This window comes from Strix aluco, chromosome 12 (assembly GCF_031877795.1).
Source record: "Strix aluco isolate bStrAlu1 chromosome 12, bStrAlu1.hap1, whole genome shotgun sequence".
Lineage (NCBI taxonomy): Eukaryota > Metazoa > Chordata > Aves > Strigiformes > Strigidae > Strix > Strix aluco.
Window position 1 is genome coordinate 21,746,076 of NC_133942.1, and position 18,704 is coordinate 21,764,779.

The 18,704-nt window shown below is 42.1% G+C and overlaps 1 protein-coding gene across 2 annotated transcripts; it reads left to right on the forward strand.

The window, feature by feature from the left end:
* Nucleotides 1–2,263: 2,263 nt before the first annotated feature.
* On the forward strand, nt 2,264–18,374 carry LOC141928851 (lamin-B3-like). 2 transcript variants are annotated; one of them, XM_074837612.1, is made up of 12 exons: nt 2,264–2,668; nt 7,165–7,321; nt 8,315–8,440; nt 9,354–9,524; nt 10,835–10,960; nt 11,084–11,304; nt 12,003–12,228; nt 13,148–13,255; nt 14,132–14,248; nt 14,348–14,446; nt 14,565–14,635; nt 16,823–18,374. In XM_074837612.1, the coding sequence occupies exons 1-11, from the start codon at nt 2,298–2,300 to the stop codon at nt 14,604–14,606; spliced, it is 1,764 nt and encodes a 587-aa protein (XP_074693713.1). In that variant the 5' UTR covers nt 2,264–2,297; the 3' UTR covers nt 14,607–14,635; nt 16,823–18,374. The 2 variants fall into 2 exon arrangements, with proteins under 2 accessions (XP_074693713.1, XP_074693714.1); XM_074837613.1 differs by lacking the exon at nt 14,565–14,635.
* Nucleotides 18,375–18,704: the final 330 nt, after the last annotated feature.

Sequence of the window (18,704 nt, forward strand, 5' to 3'; positions counted from 1 at the left end):
AAGGACATTAAGGCATACTGGTGCACTCAGAGCCCTGACAACATTTTGGAACCAGTACTAGCAGATTGCTCACAGGTGGTTAGAATCAGTTAGCAGATTCTAGGAAAAGGAAAGCAAAAAGTTCAGTTGACTTCTTCCTGGTTGTCATTGTGCCTTTGCACTGCTGTATTTTTTTCACTTAATTTCACCAGCTCAAGATCAAGGCCTGATTAAGACACTTGAAAAAAGTCCACAAATATTTTAAATTTTTCTTTAATTTTTTAATTCTAACTTTGTAGAATCTGCTAATACTGTTTAAATCTCCCATATCTATATTTTCCTGCAAAAGGGCTATTTGGAGGAAAGCTTTTACTGTGCTTTAGTCTGGGATGTATTCCTCCATATCTCTTAATCCTGAAACATTCCTGATATCTTTATACTTGAAACAGTAGGAAAAGATGGTACAGGCTTATCTCTGCAGGAATTCCTCAGCTACACTTGTGGTCTAAGCAGTACAGACTACTGTCTTAGGCCAAGAAAAGTCAGAAATAAAAGAATCAGTAACAGACTTCCATTACACTCTTCTTAATTTGCCACCTTCTGTTCTTGCATAGGGAGAGTAGGTGAAGAATACAAAAGATAAAACTAGCTCAGGCTATTTTTGAACTATTTCTTTCAGCTGTTTTTGTTTGCATATTACAAAGCCTTGGCAGGCAAGGAAAATATTCTTAGAATAGCAGATTTCTTGCTTTGTTCTGCATCTGTTCCAAAACCATACAATTGTATTTGAACAGCTGGCCAGTAACATGCAACTATCAAACATGACAATGACATACTGTCACAGTGTTCTTTGTAGAGGACTGAGGTTTCAAAGTTGAGGTAAACCCTCAGATGTAGACATCTTGGTCTTAGAGGTACATATTCAGACCGAAATCATAATTTTTCTTGAATTGAGCTTTCTATTGGCAATGAAGAACAAACAAGTACTCATTATATCAAAATAAAAAACTGGAACTGCTCTGCAGAAAAGAATTTCCTGGTGCTGTTGCTAGGACTAGAACCAGAGGAGCTCAGTCTGGCCATACGTCATTACCACGCTGCATGTAGTTTTAGAGTTTTGAACTTGTATTTTTTACACAAATGTGTAAAGAAGTTCTGCAAAAACCCTTGAGGAGCATCCATATCTCCTTCTATGTCTTCGTCTACTTTGTAACTTGGTATCCAAGGGTATATATAACCTAATTCTAATATGCCCAGCTACAATCTTGGGGCCAACTATGTTGTTCTCTTATCTGCCTGCTGACCTATAAAGTGAAGCTTAAATTTACACCCACAACCTTCACAAAATCTATCTTTACATTTAAAGAACTCTAAGAGGATGTGAAGGCTCTATTTCTGTGAGGGCAATAACACTGACCTAAGCTAAGGTAGTAAGTCAAGTTTCTTGTAACTGTTGCAACAAACAGCGCAATTAACAGTTATAGTAACGTTCAGAGATTTTTATGCTTATACTGAATGGGATCTGTACAGCATCTGCTCTCCAAAATGTAAGTGGAAAAGGGTAAATTAATGAGCTGCTGGAGAAAACTGACAACTATCACAGTACACGTCACTACTAAAGAAGTGCTGAAGCAACTTTCTTATTGAACGATTTTTATAAAATGTAATTAGTGTAAGGCTTTGCGGACTGCTTCACGTTTGTCTTGATGTAGGTTCCCTTTCCTTTTTCGTTCTTGCTTCTGCTCACACATCATCTTTTAACCGAAGCCCTGTAGCACTGCGGTGGCTGACAGCCCCCACAGCCTAACCTAAAAGCTCCAAACGCAAACAAGCAACAAAACAAAAAAGAGCACGGCCTAGCTTATTTTCATCAGCTGAACAAATTGCAGAAAACCAGACAGAACAGGAAGAGCACTGACACGACAGCATGCTGGAGTGTGAGCATCACTGCAGCTGTCACGCATCCTCCTAAATCCGGGATTATTTTTTTCCCACCCCGACCCCTTGCACCGGTTTGTAAAAACGCCGGGCTGCCGTAGGCTTCTCCTGACAGCTCCTTCCCCGCCCCCGCCAGGCAGCACCATCGGGCTGCTGAGATGCAGCAAAGCATATGTAAGACACAAAATAAATAAGTAAATAAAAAAGCAGCCCGTCTATCTTGCCCGCGGCGGGGAGCGGCCCTAGCCCTTTAAGCTGCCCACCCTCCCCGGCAGGCCGCGGCGGCAGCTGGCGGCTATTTATACGCGGGCGGCGGCAGCGGGCGCTGGGCGTCTTGCGCGGGGCGGTCCCGGGGAGCGGGGCCCGGGCCGCAGGCTGCCATGGACACGGGCTTCTCCTCCACCCCGGTGAGCGGGAGCCGCTCCCCGAGCCGCGCCGACCCCGGCGCCTCGCCGCTGACCCCGGCGCGGCTGAGCCGGCTGCAGGAGAAGGAGGCGCTGCAGCAGCTCAACGACCGCCTGGCCGCCTACATCGAGCGGGTGCGGGCGCTGGAGGCCGACAAGGCGGTGCTGCAGCAGCGCCTGGCCGAGCTGGGCGCGGAGAGCGACCGGGAGCTGAGCGGCCTGCGGCTCTGCTACGAGGCGGAGCTGGCCGACGCTCGCCGGGCGCTGGACGACATCTCCCTCGAGCGGGCCACGCTGCAGGTGGAGCTGGGCAAGATCGGCGAGGAGCACCGGCAGCTGCTCAGCAGGTCGGTGGGTGCCCGGGGGCCCTCCCGCCGCACCTGCGGCCCCGAGCAGGCCTCCCCGCGCCGCCGCCTCCCGGGGCTCTGGCGGGGCGAGGGGAGGGCGAGGCGCTTGGCAGCGGCTGTGTGTTGGGGAGGGAGCCCTCGGTGCTGTAGGGTGCCTGGGTCGCGGCGGGGGTGGCCCCCCAAAGGCGCTCCTGCGAGGCTGGAGCGTCTGGGGTCAGGGGCGAGCTGAAGAGGTGCCGCAGGGTGAGTGCCTCCCGCTGTGCGACTGCTGGGCCACTCCAGCACCTCCCGGGGGTGGGCATGGGGCTCCCCCAGGCTTTGGGTGGTGGGGGGCCTGATGGGGATAGTGTTGCACGAATGCATAGCTGACAGGGGTTGGCACCACACCTGTGTTTATAAGCACTTAAGGAGCTGCTGTGCTGCAAAGCATCTAGGTTATGGGTATGGGGGAAGGAGTCTCTGTATGGAGTCAGCTCGAATCTTTAGGGGGGCTTATTAGCTCAGAGACTGCCTAGAGGGGAGTACATAGAGGAGGCAGTCCTGTAAGCAGTATAGTTTACCTGGGTCAAGCTGGTACTACACAGAAATTGTTCTAGTGGCTTTTAGGTCTTGATTTACATGCTAATGGGATGAACTGCTGCTGTTCCAGGCTTGATTTTCTTGCAAGCTTCTTTCTATCCTGAGCCTGGAATCACCTTGTTGTCTAGTCTTGCCAAGCCTGAAACAAAGGAGTGGCCCAGTGTAAGTGCAGTCAAATCCTCTTGAAGGGGGGAAGAAGGTGGGTATTGTTGGGATTGGACACTTGTTCCCTTCTCTTCAAGTTTCCTCTATGGATATACACAGAGTGCTAGCACTACTAGTTACTTTAATGCCCCATTGTACTGCTAAATCAATTACAGACTTGAAATAATTTGGGTGTCCACAGGCCCCCTAAATCCTGTTATAAACTTGTATCATAGCAACTTCAGGCACCACTTTTAACACTTGTGTGGAGCAAATATTGCCCCCTCATAGGCTCAGTAGGATTTAAGTAGCTGTTCTACTTGGGAATAAAACATGTTTTTACTCTAAAAAGCTTCTGTCTTCAGCTGCTTAGAAGTTCTTGGGCTTGTCTCATTCATGCTGGGTTTTGGCTCATAGATCTACTTCATAAATCTAACCAGCCACTGGAGTGGACAGTGAAGAGAGGGGTAATGCCAGTTCTAAAACTTTTCTGCTGCTCTCTGTGTTTGTATAACTGTGGCTTTGTTTATAAAGCTTTAGGCTTGGCAAGTATGCAATCCTCTGGACTGTTGGGGTTTTTTTTTTACTTTAAAGTAACTAGGTCTTAGAAGTGGTTAACTTTACAGCCCATGGGAAATGATACATAGTGTGCATGCTGCTTTCTGAAAGGACTAGACTGAAGTCCTAATATTGTGTGTTTTGTAGCTGGGTGTTTTGCATCTGGGCTGCCTAACTGCAGATGTCTCGGATGACTTGGAACAAACTACTTTGAGGGTATCGTGCCCTTTATATATACACCCTTTAAATAACCTGGAACTCTTATAGGATGGAATGTCACCAGATAATTTCCCTACAGCATTAACCATTGGTTCTTATTAATCACTGGTAAAGAGACTTAAAACTTCAGCAACTATGAAGTGTGCTTGCACTTCAGCTTTTTTCTTATGACTTAAACAGTAGTAACTGGAAGTAGGCCAAAGATGTTTGGGGAGGAGGAGTTGTGGATAAGCATGAATTTGGACCCTGAGGAAGGTCAAAGCAGCCACAGTAGCACAGCAGAGAAAGACAAGACCAGTTTCTTGAGCCCATGTGCATTTTGCTACTGAACCTGACATATGCAGTGTAGCAAGCTGAAGCTGTAAGAATGAATTCTCCAAGTGCTGTTTGTGTCCTCTAGTCTTGTCAAACTGGAGTCTGTTTCAAATATACCTGAACTCTTTTGGTAAAATTATTTAAATGTTCCAGGTCAAGCATGTGTGACACCCTGATTTACAAGGAATGTGATTGGCAGTGCCTCAAAGTTATTGCTTGCAATTGATAGTCAATAAGGCATGCCTAGCTCTGGAATGGTTGCTATATGGAATGTTGTAGACTACTGTAATTGTCACTGCTTGCTGTATAATAATGTGAAATGGCATTCAGAACCCCAAACTTGGTTTAAAAGGGTAGTAAATGCTCTTGTCAAAGCCAGACTTGTTAAATTGCTGTTCTTAAAGATTAAATGACTCGCTTCAGGGTTCTCTGAAAATAATATTTGTCAGGAAGGAATATAGGAAACCTGAACCTGGCTTGTCAGAGGCCTGCATCAGGAAACTGGACCATCAAACCACAGAGTTAAAACACAGATACTAATGGAATTTCAGTCTGGCACACACTTTGACTGCAGAATGAAATTGATATTATTGTAGAATGAAACAGTCAATATTATCATTGTGTTATTGATATGCTTGTTAATATCATAACTAATACTTGCAATGAGAGGTAGTGATAACAGATCCCAAAAGGAAGGTGACTAATTAATACCTAAAAAAGAAAGAAACCTGCAAATACTAAAAAAAACTACAACATGTTATCTTGTTTTTCATTGTTACCCCAGTAGAGTTATTCTCTCCTCAGACTCTAGGAAAAAAATAAATAACTCTGCTAGCAAAACATTTGGTTTTGTGTCATGGTCATGAAGTACAAGGACACAATCAACAAATGTCTCTGCATAGCAGGGCTAGAGATGGCCTTGAGCAAGAACCTGATGTATCCACCTGCCTCAGGCCTGTGTTGGAACCAACCATATCTGCATCCCTTCCAGCAGATATTTTCGTAACCCTTTCTTTAAATTCCAGATGATGAAGATTCCAGAATATCCCCCCAGGCTGTGTGCTTCAGTGTTGAACTACTGTTAGTTTCCTCTCCCTAACATCTAACCCAAATATTCCTCCCTGCAGTTTAACCCTGCAACTTCCTGTCTTTTCCACAACAGACATGGAAAACAGATTCTCTTCCTCTATGCAGCAGTCTTTCATGTATGTAAAGACTGTTATGTCTCCTGTCACTTTTCTCTTCTCTAGACTAAACAGCCCTTGTTTTTTCCAATCTTTCCTTGCAGTCCAAGCTTTCTAGAGCTGATCACTCCTGCAGACTGACTTTGGAGTCTATCCAACTGGTCTGCTCAGTTATCAACTGGAAAACTCATTGTATGAATTATCACAACTTAGCCACTTGGCAAAACAGATTTTGCTAAAATAAACTGAACACTTCACCCTTTGCAATCTCAAATTTGAGTTTTGAGCAGGAAGTCAGGCTCTGGATAGTGGTCAAGCAACTGCAAGGATTTTAGAAGTTAGAGCGGTCTAGGAAATTATTGCCCCTTTCTCTGACAAGAACTCACTGTGGGCCCAGCACTTACCTACTGTGATGTCCAGTAAAACTGGCAACTTAAACTGTGCTGGCCATCCAGGTGGTACCTGAGGGCTTTGTACCTGGGTATTTGTGCAAGGAAATGGCTCTCTTCTGAAGGCAAAGCTTCTTGCACCCTGTAACTGCCATGGTGTGAAGGAGGGAAGAGTGTGTGACCCTTCCTGAGGGAGAAGAGTCCCTTGCAGGGCTGCTGTGAGGGAAGGGTGGTTGCTGTGGGGGTTTGTTGCCCTGTGGCAGGAGCTGAGGGGCTGTAGGAGGTGAGGCCCCAGCTGGGGATGTGGGGCTGACAAGCCTGCTCACCAGGGCCCGGCTGGAGGCCCCCTCCTGGGGACAAAACTCCTCCTGTGCTGTGGGCAGGAATGTCCTGGGGGCTGTGGGGGATGAGGAATGATACTGCCTGGCACCCAGAGCTGGGATCTGCCTCTGCCTGAAGAGGAGAGCGTGCTTTGCCCCCGTGTGTGACCAGCATCGCCCGCCACCCTGCCTCAGGAAGGCAGGCCTCAGCTGCTGGCACCCTGCCTGGCTGCCCTGAGGCGCTGCTGGGCCTCCCCTGCGGTGGAGGTGGCTTCCATGGCTGTTCCCTCCTGGTGAGGAGTGTGCTGGGCTCAGAGCCCTGGGGGCCACAGCAGTGGTGCCTTTTCATGGCCAACAGGCAGTTTGCCAGGAAGCTGGTGGCAGCCTCTGCTGAAAGGAGATGTCTGTGTGAGCAGCTTGTTCAGTGGTGGCAGGTCACTGTGGTCTGGTGAACTTTGGCTTTGAGTGTGACTAGTCCCTCCCTGTAGAGACAGTGGTCTGTGCCATCCCTTCCCTCTCTGGTAATGCTGTGGAAAATAGCTGGCTTCCACATAGGATTCACACAAAATGAGCTGGAAACTGGGTCAGAAATCTTTCTGGTTAAACAAATGATGCTTGTCTGAAGGGCCTGTCTGGTTTGTTTTACAGCCTACCCTGTGCTCTCACTGCAAGTGTTAACCTCTTTTCTGTTTCAGTTCTGCCACAGACCCCTGTGAAGGTAAACACATTAAAAACAAACTTTCTCCCTTGCCGACTGCAACTTACGAGTGTAAAACTTTCACTTGTAGGAATTCAAAAAAAGAAGCTGATTTAAACCTGGCACAGGCTCGAATGAGAGACCTTGATGCTCAGCTGAATGCGAAGGAAGCTGACTTGGCAACAGCTTTGAATGAGAACCGAACCTTGGAGAATGATGTTCGTGAATTAAAGGATCGAATAGTCACTGTAAGGCTTGTTCTGGAATTTCAACTTTGCTTTTGTTCCTGAAGCTTTTGCTTGCTTTTCCCCAACTAGTTACTAAGATCTAAAAGCAGAGAAAGACTGTTATCTATGGCAATGGCAGGTGGACAAAAAGATTTCTACAATCTTGCTGAAAGCAAATGCTACTGATAGTTGGTCTGTTAAAACTTCCACCTGTTGTGGGTACCTTTAATTCTATTTTATGACCACAGTATGTCATGTTTCTTGTTCTAAGGGCAAAGCAAGTGGAAATGTGTACTGCTGTAGCCCCTGTAGCATTCTCTAACATGTCAGCAAAGGAAGCATTTGATGGAGCCTGCTTCGCTATGCCTAAATCTAGGTAGTATAAATAAGAAGTTCTGACTACTTTTTTGTAGTCTCTTGTGCTACTAAAGATAACTCTGCTGGAGTTACTACTTTATCAATGCATTTCTAAGAGCATAGCTTTTGTATCTTCATGCTTTAGTGTGATCATTGAACAAGCTAATTTCAAATCTTTAGGATGAAAACTTACAAGGTTTTTCGTTGGTTTGTTTATCATTAAAGCAGCAGACTCCAACAGTGGAAGTGTATAACAGTTTGTCAACATAGGCTATATTTGGAGGATTTAATTTGTTAAGCATCAAACAAATGATATCAGAAGTTAGGGAGAAGTTTGCCCTACCTAGTGTTGTGAAGGGGAGGAATGTATATGGATGGTGCAATCGATTCATCAGAAGTCTACTTTGAGGAGTCAAGTTTAGCTGGTGGGATTAAGGGCTGCTCTGTTTGCTTTGTGGGAACTCTGGCCTATGTAGCAAATAGGATTCTTTCTGTTGCTAATATGCTGGATTCCACTGAAGTAAGAATTTAGAGTAACCAACTTAAGTAGCGTGTTTTGATTGCTGTGGAATGAAGCTGAATGACCTGTAATAAGTTGACTGTCTTTGTTTGGATAAATGACCTCTCAATTTTGATTATCCTGATGTCTTTTTCTAGCTGAAGCTGTCACTGGAGGATGCCAAAAAGCATCTCCACAGTGAAACATTGAAGAGGGTGGACCTGGAAAATCATATGAAAACTTTGCAGGAACAAATGACATTCCAGAAGCGCCTTCACGAAGATGTATGTTTTAGCTTATTAACAAGGATTTTTTTAGGTGTCCATGATCCCTGGATGCACTTAAAAGCAATGTTAAGATGTGCTTTATCCTTAAAAAGGTAACTAGCTGAGTCAACCTATGACTCCACCAGTCAATAAAATCCACCTAACTAGGAAGACTTCAAGAAAGTACACAACCTCATGTTAACTGGCATAGTACGAATAGGTATCTGGAATATGAGATAATTTTCTCACACTGCACTTCTGAAGGTAACTACAATCCCAATATACTACTTTGTGTAACTGAAAGTGCATATATTGACGTTAAATGATTCCAGATGTTTGCTAGAAGCCTAAAATTGAAGAAGTTAAATCTTCTTTAATAAGCAACTTATGTTCCCTACTTCCTTAACACTTATCAAAGGTGTCTGGTAACCTTTGTGTGAGAAGTCAGTACATAGCACTAAAAACCATGTGAATGTAAACTAACTTCCTTCGGACTGGAAGGAATCTCCAAGTCTGTGGTTTAAGTGATAGAGAATTCCAGTTTCTTTAACCAACTGCTATTACTTCGAATAAAACAATAGGTGAAGTAACAGTGCTTAAAGAGACTGAAGTGTATATGCATGTGTTCTAACTAAAGAGAAGCAGAGAAATCAATCTAGTTCAAAGAATTTAGTCTTAATTGACTACAAACTGCTGCATTTATTAGTTCAAGCAATGTTAGCAGTGAGGTAGCAAAACAACCCAGCACAGCTAGCAAGGTAGAAGTATCCAACCTAAAGGATGAATATCTAAGATCTGAACAAAGATGAATTACTGTGCACTCAGTGATAAATCCACTCCAATATTGAATGACTTGTTAAGCTGATACAGTAAGTCCAGTCTCAAATCAAACTGTATTAGCTTGCTTATTCTCAGAATTTTTTTCTCCTAGGAGCTCAAGGAGACAAAAAGAGTCCACGAGAGCAGGATAGCAGAAATGGAATCAGACTGTCAGAGGGAACTTGAGAGTAAGCTCTTGAATGTTCTTCAGGGGCTCAGAAAACAACAGGAAGAACAAATTCAAGGATACAAAGAGGAGCTGGAGCGAACATTCAGTGCAAAAGTGAGTCTGTAAAAGATACCAATAAAACAAAGCTTAAGTTCTCTGCACCTTGATGTGATTAAAGTCACACTAGCATAAATAGCTGACTGCCCCCCCCATTCAGTGCAGAGCTTCATGGCAAAAGTTGTTATGGAATTTCAAAGCAGTGTCAAATTTGACAACTTCTATGAATGCTTGGTCCCAAACAAAACTGGTTCAAGCATAAATACTGTCACTTTGAGAAGTGATTTGGAATGGCTAATTTAACGAAGTAGATCATAATTCAGACTTCTGACAAATTCAGGACCAAGGTGTGCTATGTTTGTATTAAGTAATTTCAGTATTCTTGAATAAAACTCAATCTACTGATTATAGTTTTACTAAAATGCATGAAATAAGGTATTAGTTCTACAAGAGCACTTTTAGATGTATGAGTGCAAATGTCCCTTCCCAGTTGCTAGTAGTGGGTAAGGGGGAGAGGGTGGCTACTGGAAGTAGCTTCACAGTTTGTCTTCCAGAACTGGTCTGGTCACCTCTTTCCCAGCACTGGCCACATACACAGGAAAAAGTAGTACTTTAGGATTATACTCTTGATAGGCAAGATCCCTGGGGTTTCTGGGTTGGTTGCAGTGTACAGCATTGGTATCTTAAGCCTTCTTTAATACTTGGTGCAGAATGACATGATCTGCTACTTCTCTAAAGAAGTACATGTGTTCATTTCTTCCTGGTTCTTCTGGCTTGCTCTATACTCCAACTTACATGCCAACTCAGTGAGTTCCTGTGGATGCTTCTGTCCAGGTTTTTCCACTGGAAGTTCTGTGAGTGCCTCTTGTTAGGAGCATGGCTTTACCTTATCCTTCCTTGAAACATCTCAGGATTGAATTGCTCTAGAAATAGCTCAGTGCTTCTTATAGGGATGCAGGAACTGTTTAGTAATAGAACTTTTGGGGAGGAGCAATAGTTTGATATGCACACCTAATGTCCTGTAGTGCCATGCTTTGACAAGCAGCTTCTAAATGTATTCTCCATTGTTCTTCTGGAGAATCAATTTATTTAATATCTATACAAAGTCTTCATGCATCTGTAACTGAAATATCCTAATCCAGCCATTTTCACTACTGGATTATTGCTGACTTTTTCTGACATGCATGTCAAACTTCTGTAAACCTCCCTGAAAAGCAGTGAAAAACTTTGATGTGGACTTTATTGGTATCTGCACACTTAAGTAAAATAGAACTACTTCCAGATGTAACAGCTTTCCTTATTTAACAGTTTTCCTTATTTAAAGTACATGTTCATAAGCAACTCAGTAATGAGTGACTTATCCATAGGTGGAGAATGCCCAGCTATCTGCAGCAAGAAGTAGTGACTTTGCTAATGCTGCTCGGGAGCAGCTGATGGAAACAAAGCTGAGAATTGATGCTCTGTCATCTCAAGTTAATCATTATCACAGCCAGGTACTATCTTTATTTGTGTAACCTTAGAATTATTTTAATGTAGATACCCAATTCAAAATATTGGCCCCTCCTCTCTAATTTTCAGTTATGGTTTAAGTGGTTTTTCTATCCCCTGAATTTTAGAATGCTGCTTTGGAGAACAGAGCAAGGGAGCTACAGGAGATGCTGGATTATGATCGTGATCTCCATCAAAGGCGTATCGCTGAAAAAGAGAAAGAAATGGTGGAAGCCCAGCAGCAGGCACAAGCACAGTTGGAAGAATATGAACATCTCTTGGATGTGAAACTGGCTCTAGATCTGGAAATAAATGCCTACAGAAAGATGCTGGAAGGAGAGGAACAGAGGTAGGCTATGATAATATCTTCATATGAAAACTTGCTTCATCCAAGATCTCTATGCTTACTAACAGTATATTCTTCAGGATGTGGAGGAGGCAAGAAATAAATACCTAGTATGTCATTAGTGCCATAATTTAGTTCTTGAAGCATAATCTTCTGTAGATTGTATTTACGTCCTACATCTACCATATGGTGTAGTAAGATGAAGTAACTTGATAAACCCAGCTGATAAAGTTCAAATGTCCATTAGACATCCCTCAACTTTCTCTTAAAGCTTTGTGCTACATCCAAGGGAGATACCAAAGACAGTGCTCAAGTTTCATGCATGAAACTGGGAAAATGTATCAACTCCCAACTATCCAGACACTGTCTGGTGAGAACAACATGAGCTCTCACTACATGCTAGGAAGGGTCAAACTTAAACTACTTCCACTAAAGATTGTGTTTGTAGAGAATTTAAAGGAATGCTTACTGCAATTAAGAATCTTTCCTTATCAACATAAGCTTGCTCTGAACTCTAGGGCTGGAGCTGTATTCTGAACTTAACAAGCTACTTAACTACTCTTGCCATTAAAAATCTTATATTGAAGACTTTAGGGAAAGCTTGGATATAAGCTCTTAGGCTTGGCTATAGTGGGAGGATAGGACTGAGAAGAACTAAGCATGCTGGATACTCAAGTGAATGTTATCCAACTCCCTTCTAGGCTAAACCTGTCATCCAGTCCATCTTCACACAGCATTGCAACTCAAGCAACAAGTCAAGGGCGATGGTTCCTGCACGGGAAGAAAAGGAAAATGAAAGAAGCTAAAAAGAGAAGGCATAGTGCTGGATTTAAGATCGTTCAGCATGCTTCATCTTCTGGAAATGTATCTATTGAAGAAATCGATGCAGATGGGAAATTTGTGAGGCTTAAAAACACCTCTGATGAGGTACTTCTGTTCATTCAAGTCTGCATGACCTTCATTGCAAAGTATGACTGCTTGTAAAGCAACTTGTAGCTTAGTGAGAGATGGCAATGGGGAAGGATGAAGACATGAGGGAAGAGTACTGCCAAAAAAACCTCAAAGTGGGGACTTCTCAGCTAACCTGGCTGCTGTCAAGAGAAGACTAGAGACTGATTCTTTTTTTCTTGGTACTGCAAGGTGTTTTGTTCACAGGGCTATCTGGGAGGTGCACTGGGGTTCTGTGATGCAGAAATCTAACACCTTCTGCCGTTACTCATCAGATTCAGGCTAGTGCCATCAAGAAGTACTACTTATCCTCAGTGAACTAAATAAGGTGCTTGGTAAATTGGATAATGAGAGCTTCTTATTACTTAAAAATGCTTAAAACAGCTAAAAGGTTGAATAGACCCGACTGTCTAATCCATGCAGAGGATTTATCTGACCCATTAGATGATAATTCTTTGCCTATTCTAGTCTGCAAATCCAGAATTATTAGAACTAATCCTCAGAGCGTCAAAACTTGTGACTGGTAGTTTAGCCACTTCAGCCTGAAATGCCTTAAATCTTCACATGCTGCTATGTATGTGTTATATATGGCCCAAGCTGAGAGGTGGGCATGACAGACTTCATTTATCAGAATCTCCCTGCTGAAGAGCATCATGATCCCCCTTCAACAGAAGGCAAGAATAGGTGTGCCTAAACTTGTGGGACAGTAGTCCGAAGGAAGTACAGGGAGAAATCATAGGGAGGCTTTAATGGAAACTTGAAGGCTTCCTCAGAATTGATCAGCTTCTTGTGTGCTGCAGGAGTGGGACTAAAACTGACCCTTGAATCTGGAAAGAACCTTGCACTTGTATGGTATGGTGTTGGTCTGTAATACTGAGAGAAATTTCTTGTCTCACAGGATCAACCACTACATGGATGGGCATTAAGACGACATCTTGGAAATGTGTCAGATGTAACATACAAATTCCCGTCACAGTTCACTCTTCAGGCAGGCCAAGTAGTTACAGTAGGTAGTGGTTTTGTAAAACCTGGAGCTCTGTTCTTGTTATGTTAGATAACAATAAAGATTCATGTAATAAGGAAAACCAAATTGATACTGCAAGTGCCTAAGGAAATAAAATCCTTAAATTTTTTGTGGGGAGGGAGATGGGAAAAATCCTTGCAGCAACTTGATCTGAAACGCCAATGAACTTTTCCTTAGAGCTAGATCTTGGATTGAACTTGGATCATCCCAGACTGGGATGTGCTGTTATTGTGAACAGACTCAATATATTCTAGTTTATTCTTAGGGTTCCCCATACTCTAGTGATAAGTTGTGTAAAGAGTTACACTGTTGCTAAAAGTTTTAGTCCACTACAGTTCAGCAATGCTGAGCTCATGATTTATGGTACTAAACTAAACAGTATCTCTAAAATCACACTCTGAAGTATGTTTAGATAGTGATCAAAGAGCCTAACTCTACACTCTGTATTCCAAACTCTGTACAAGCTTGCTCAAGAGATCTGTGAGTGACCCCAGGCTAGAGGCTATCTTCAATAGGTATCTACAAATGGCTGCCATGAGTATGTCTGTAACTATGGCTTGGCTCTGACTCAAGTGGTATGTGTGTCCAAGCAAGGCTACCTCTACATCAGGTAGAAGCTGTTAACAGACTTTTCTGCACTTACTGTTTTACAGTATTCAGTTAAAAACAAAAAAAAACCAACACAAACCCCACCATTATTGGTAGTCCTGAAGAGAACTGACGTGCCAGGGATCACAGTTCTGTTTCTGTTACTAGACATCTTTGGTATTGAAGTACTTAATAGTTAGATTAGGATTCAGTCTAACATACATAGCTACAAATAAGATTATTCAGAAGCTCACTGTGAATCTGTTGCAGATCTGGGGTGCAGCTGCTGGTGTAAGCCCAGGTCCTACTGATCTGGTCTGGAAGTCTCAGAAGTCTTGGGGAGCTGGGGATAGTATTGGTGTTACACTCATCACAGATGACGGTGAGGTAAGCGAGATAGTAAATAAATTCTACTGTCCTAATACTAAACTTGTTTGATGTGCTTAATTCTTGAGGGTTCTTGATGGCAATTCAATTGTATTCTAGGAGCTCGCAGAGAGGAAGATAATGCATGTACCCAGAGGAGAAGAAAGCAGTGAGCAAGATGAGGAAATAACTGGAAGTGAAATGGAGCTTTCATCCCAGGTAAGCTGCTTGAAGTTTAAATACATGCTATTCAATGGCTATTTTTCAAAACTGTATGAAAATACTTCCCCAAGTACCTTCCATCTTCTACAACTCTTAACATTTTTCTTGATGTCAGACCAAAAGAAGAAGAAAAAAGAAATGTTGTTTGGTTTCATGATAGTGGTTCCTGTGAGCATCCTTAAGCAGGTGAGATGGTGAGAATCATGCTTGTCATCTCATAGAAAACTTGCTTCATTAATAGTGCTGCAGTCTCTTGTCCCATGTAGGATGTAGCTTGCATGGCTTTGCATCAGAAGTGGAATTGATGTTTTGCTTATTCTCTGGTTGAGTATGATCAAATAGTAGCATTAACTGTTTGGTCTCTTATTACTGACACACTAAAAAATACTAGCTTTAATGTCTGTTCCATCTGAACATCTGAGTATGAATAAACTTAAAAGCTGTGACCCCAAGATCAGAATGCAAACACTAACCAGAAATATCTTTATTTACCTGACTTACCTGACACACTAGTGTCTGTGACTTGCTCTTAAGATAACTTAAATTCACAGTGAAGAAACCTAGTATTTCCATTCAAAAGTATTAAAAGGCTGAAATCAAAGTTCTTAGTGTATTGATTGCCTAAGTCCCTCTTAAATTCAAGCACAAATTTGAGGCACTTCTGTTACAGCTCATTTCAAGGAACTACTTTTTCTTACTTTGCTGTGCGAGATAAATATCTCAGCCTTGCTTCAGTTGTAAATACTTTCTTCAATACTTTCCAAGTGGAACTTCAGCAGAGATGCAGGTCATGCTAATGGAATTGATGTAGTTAAATGGAATAAGCATGTTTTGTGCCCAATATACTTATGACCCTTTGGTCACAACTGGCATGTTGTAATGCCCTGTGAAAGACACTCTAGCCCCTCCAAATGGCTTTTGACTGACCATATTACAAGTCTGAACTTCTGCATATAGGCTGTTCCTAGTGTACTTCACTATATTAGTAGTCAGGTATCTTCAACAGAACTAATACAAGGGCTTTAAACTGGTTATAACTGAACAATTATAGACTGTACTTGACTGTTGAGTTGGTTTGTTTCTTGACTTGAAATAGCACTGAGTCCCTTTTGCTAGTACAAACTCCAAGGCCCTAAGTGCAAGGGGATGCCTAGCTAAAAAGTCATTCTCTCCCTCCTGCTGACACAGCATGTTGAGCTACCACAGCTCTTCCTAAAACTGATCCTACACAGTTACAATGATTTGCATCTTACTGCACCAGGTATTAAAGTCACCACCATTTCCTAGATATTTTCATAATATACCTGTCTGGAAACTTAAGTACCTTAGTATGGTCTTTCTGAAAAAATGTACCTAAGAACAAGCAGTTACTGCCTGCTGCCTGGTTCTGTTCCTTGTCCTGCTTTCAGACAGAAAATCTGGGTTGATATCTATTACTACAGTGCTGCCTGGCTTAAAGGATGCTTCTCAGTCTCTTGCTGAAGGAGGGTGAGACCCTGTTAAATAGGCTATTGTGAAAGGTTCTGTAATGCTATTCTAGCCTTTGGGCTCTTAATGCACAACATACACCAAAATCATTGAAGCTTTAGGCTTATGAAGATACTTACTGATACAAGCTTTATGTGTTCAGGGTAGGGCCTCTCCTCAAAGTTTTATTGGTTTCTTTTAAAGGCTCTTTATTTGACTTGACTAATAATATGGCTTGTTTGGCAATCAATGATGAAAAGCAAAAGTAACTTTCTTCCTTACACCTCTGATCTGTTTTACCAGCAATTTTATAATAGTTGTGTGACACTTATGGTAAGAATCAATTCTAATACTATCACTCAAATGTTAATGTCATCCCTGTCTGAATTCCTATCAAACTTTTGTCATTAGTACCTATATGCTTCTGCTGCACTGGTAGTTCTGAAATAATGGCAACTTAGTAAAAAAAACAGTTGACTTCTTGCATGTGGTAAAGTGATGCAAAGAAAGCATGCTGTGCTTTAAAGGAAGGCAGGGTTTCCATGGTTTTTGCTTTTACCATCCTAACTAGGGTAGCATGAATCTGCATGCCAGTTAAGTTTTGATGTTTTGGAATCGGGGTACTGATATAGTTTGATAGGCTTTCGTTAGGGTGTAGGCTCCTCATGTATTGCATGGGCTCAAATTCTGAAGAGCTTGTATTCTTTTCCCCACCCCCAAACCATCTAGTACAGTTAAGGTACTGCCTCTCTTGAAAACCTGCTTTGCTTTATTAATAAGTGACTAAATTCACAAACCACTAAAACCATCACACACCTATATGAGGATCAGTTAGGAAACCAGCAATAAATACTAAGTTTGTACACATACTAATTAGCCTAATGTCTTCACATTTTATTTCTGCAGCGAAGTGAGGATCCTAGCTGTTCTGTGATGTAATGTGGACAAGATGATGGTCATGTGAAAACACTTCTGAAGAGACTATGTGTTTTGGTATCTTCTGCAATATCTGAAACTTGGAATTTGCATCTCCTATCTGACCTCTTTGTAAAAAAAAAACCCAACACTGGCTATAACATGATGAAATTTCCTACCTTCTGATACTGGACCCTGTCTGTGGATTCACTGGTACAAAGAGCAGTAGAACAAGCTCCATGTGAAGTTATTTTTACTTTAATACAAGGATCTGATTTCCATGACCTGCTGAAACAGAGGAGGGTACAACAGTTTACAAAGCTTCTAAACGATGTGAAGTACTTGACAATGAGTGTGAGGCTGCCTCAGCTTTCTCAATGTTTGGATATGGTGTTTCTCCAAAGATAATCTGTTTTAAGCCTGAGTGGGAAACTGTGTGGGCCATATCACACCCCAGCTTGCACCTTGAGCAAGTCTGAGCTTGGCTGAGGTAAAACACTATCCTGAAGAGTGCTGAGTATCTGAAATGTTTCCTGCTCAGATCCTCATGCTGAAATATATGAAACTGGTCTAGATCACTTGCTAGAGAACTTCCTAGAGTAAAACACTTTAAAATGAAAAGCAAGTTGTAAAAATATTCTTGTCTGTTATTTAAATGTACTTGTTTCTGTTTTCTAGCACCTGGAAATCAACCAGTTTCAATATTGTATATTCTTAGACACAGTGTATCAACCTTAACTTGGACAGATGTATCCTGTAAATGTGAAAAAGCATCTCATTCCAACAGAGAAGGTACTGTAACTAGCAATATTAGCACTCTGGTCCCAACAAGCCAGCTTTCTAAGGGGCTAGAAAAAAATGCTGAAACAAAAAACACCAACTCTGTAGTAAAAAGGGGCATCAAAAATATCTGCTCTTCAAGTCCTTATGTACTAAATCTGTGCAGTCTGCAGTACTGCTTGTGTATGTCTGTTGGGCAGCCAGGGGGAATACTGCCTATTGGCCAGTATGTAATTTACTGTAACTTTAATAGCTCTGTAGTCCATGTAAAGCCTGACCTATACTCTTCAAACCAGGCAGTCAGCCTCTGGGGACACTACATTCAATTATTCTTAATTTCTTTTTACTGAAATGCTTACCTGCTGGCTCTAGGGCAAAGAAAGGGCCTTGATGAGCCACATGAAGTACACTTCTTTTTAAGAGCATGAGGGGAGGGGAGCAGCTGACATTGCTGGAATAGTTTTTTTGACTGCCTCTTACCTTGCCAAAGTATTCAGTTCTAAATTTAAGACCTGTTCTGTGTTAGGATGCAGTGTTTAAGGTGAGGCTTTCCTTATACTAGCTTGAACTCTCAAATTATTTAAAAAGTCTGGTTTTGAGACATCAGCAGTAGATGCTGGTTTAATACTTGTGTTTCAGCAGATCTGAATTCTTGTTGTACCTTATGGCTCACATAGAAATAGTTGCTGCTATAACCCTGCTCTATTTATCTTGATTTCTAAAACTTTTTTAACTAATAAAGATATTTTTCATGCATATAAAAGCAGTCTTGGACTTCATTATTTAACTTAAATAGAAGTTCTCTGTTCATTGATCTTGAGTGGCTCAAAAGATTCTGAAACAATAAAACTGGTGCCTTTAGGGAAGATTCCCTGCAGACTGAAGAAACCTTCAGAAATTGTACTGTGCTGCCCTGTTTATAAAGGTAGTATGATTTTTTAGAGGGAGAAGGTACTGTACCTGTAATACACAGAAATTCTTTCTTCTCTAGAGAATGCTGTTTCAACTGGACTACAGAACCAAGTAGACCTTGAAACTCTGAAGGAAGATTCAAGCCCATTTGCCCATAAAGAGTTCAGCTCCCTTTTCATCA

Coding starts and splice junctions, on each gene's coding strand:
- LOC141928851 (XM_074837612.1), top strand. CDS start 2,298: ATGGACACGGGCTTCTCCTCCACCCCGGTGAGCGGGAGCCGCTCCCCG. Junction 7,322..8,314: donor TAAAGGATCGAATAGTCACT/GTAAGGCTTGTT, acceptor GTCTTTTTCTAG/CTGAAGCTGTCACTGGAGGA. Junction 14,249..14,347: donor TCATCACAGATGACGGTGAG/GTAAGCGAGATA, acceptor ATTGTATTCTAG/GAGCTCGCAGAGAGGAAGAT.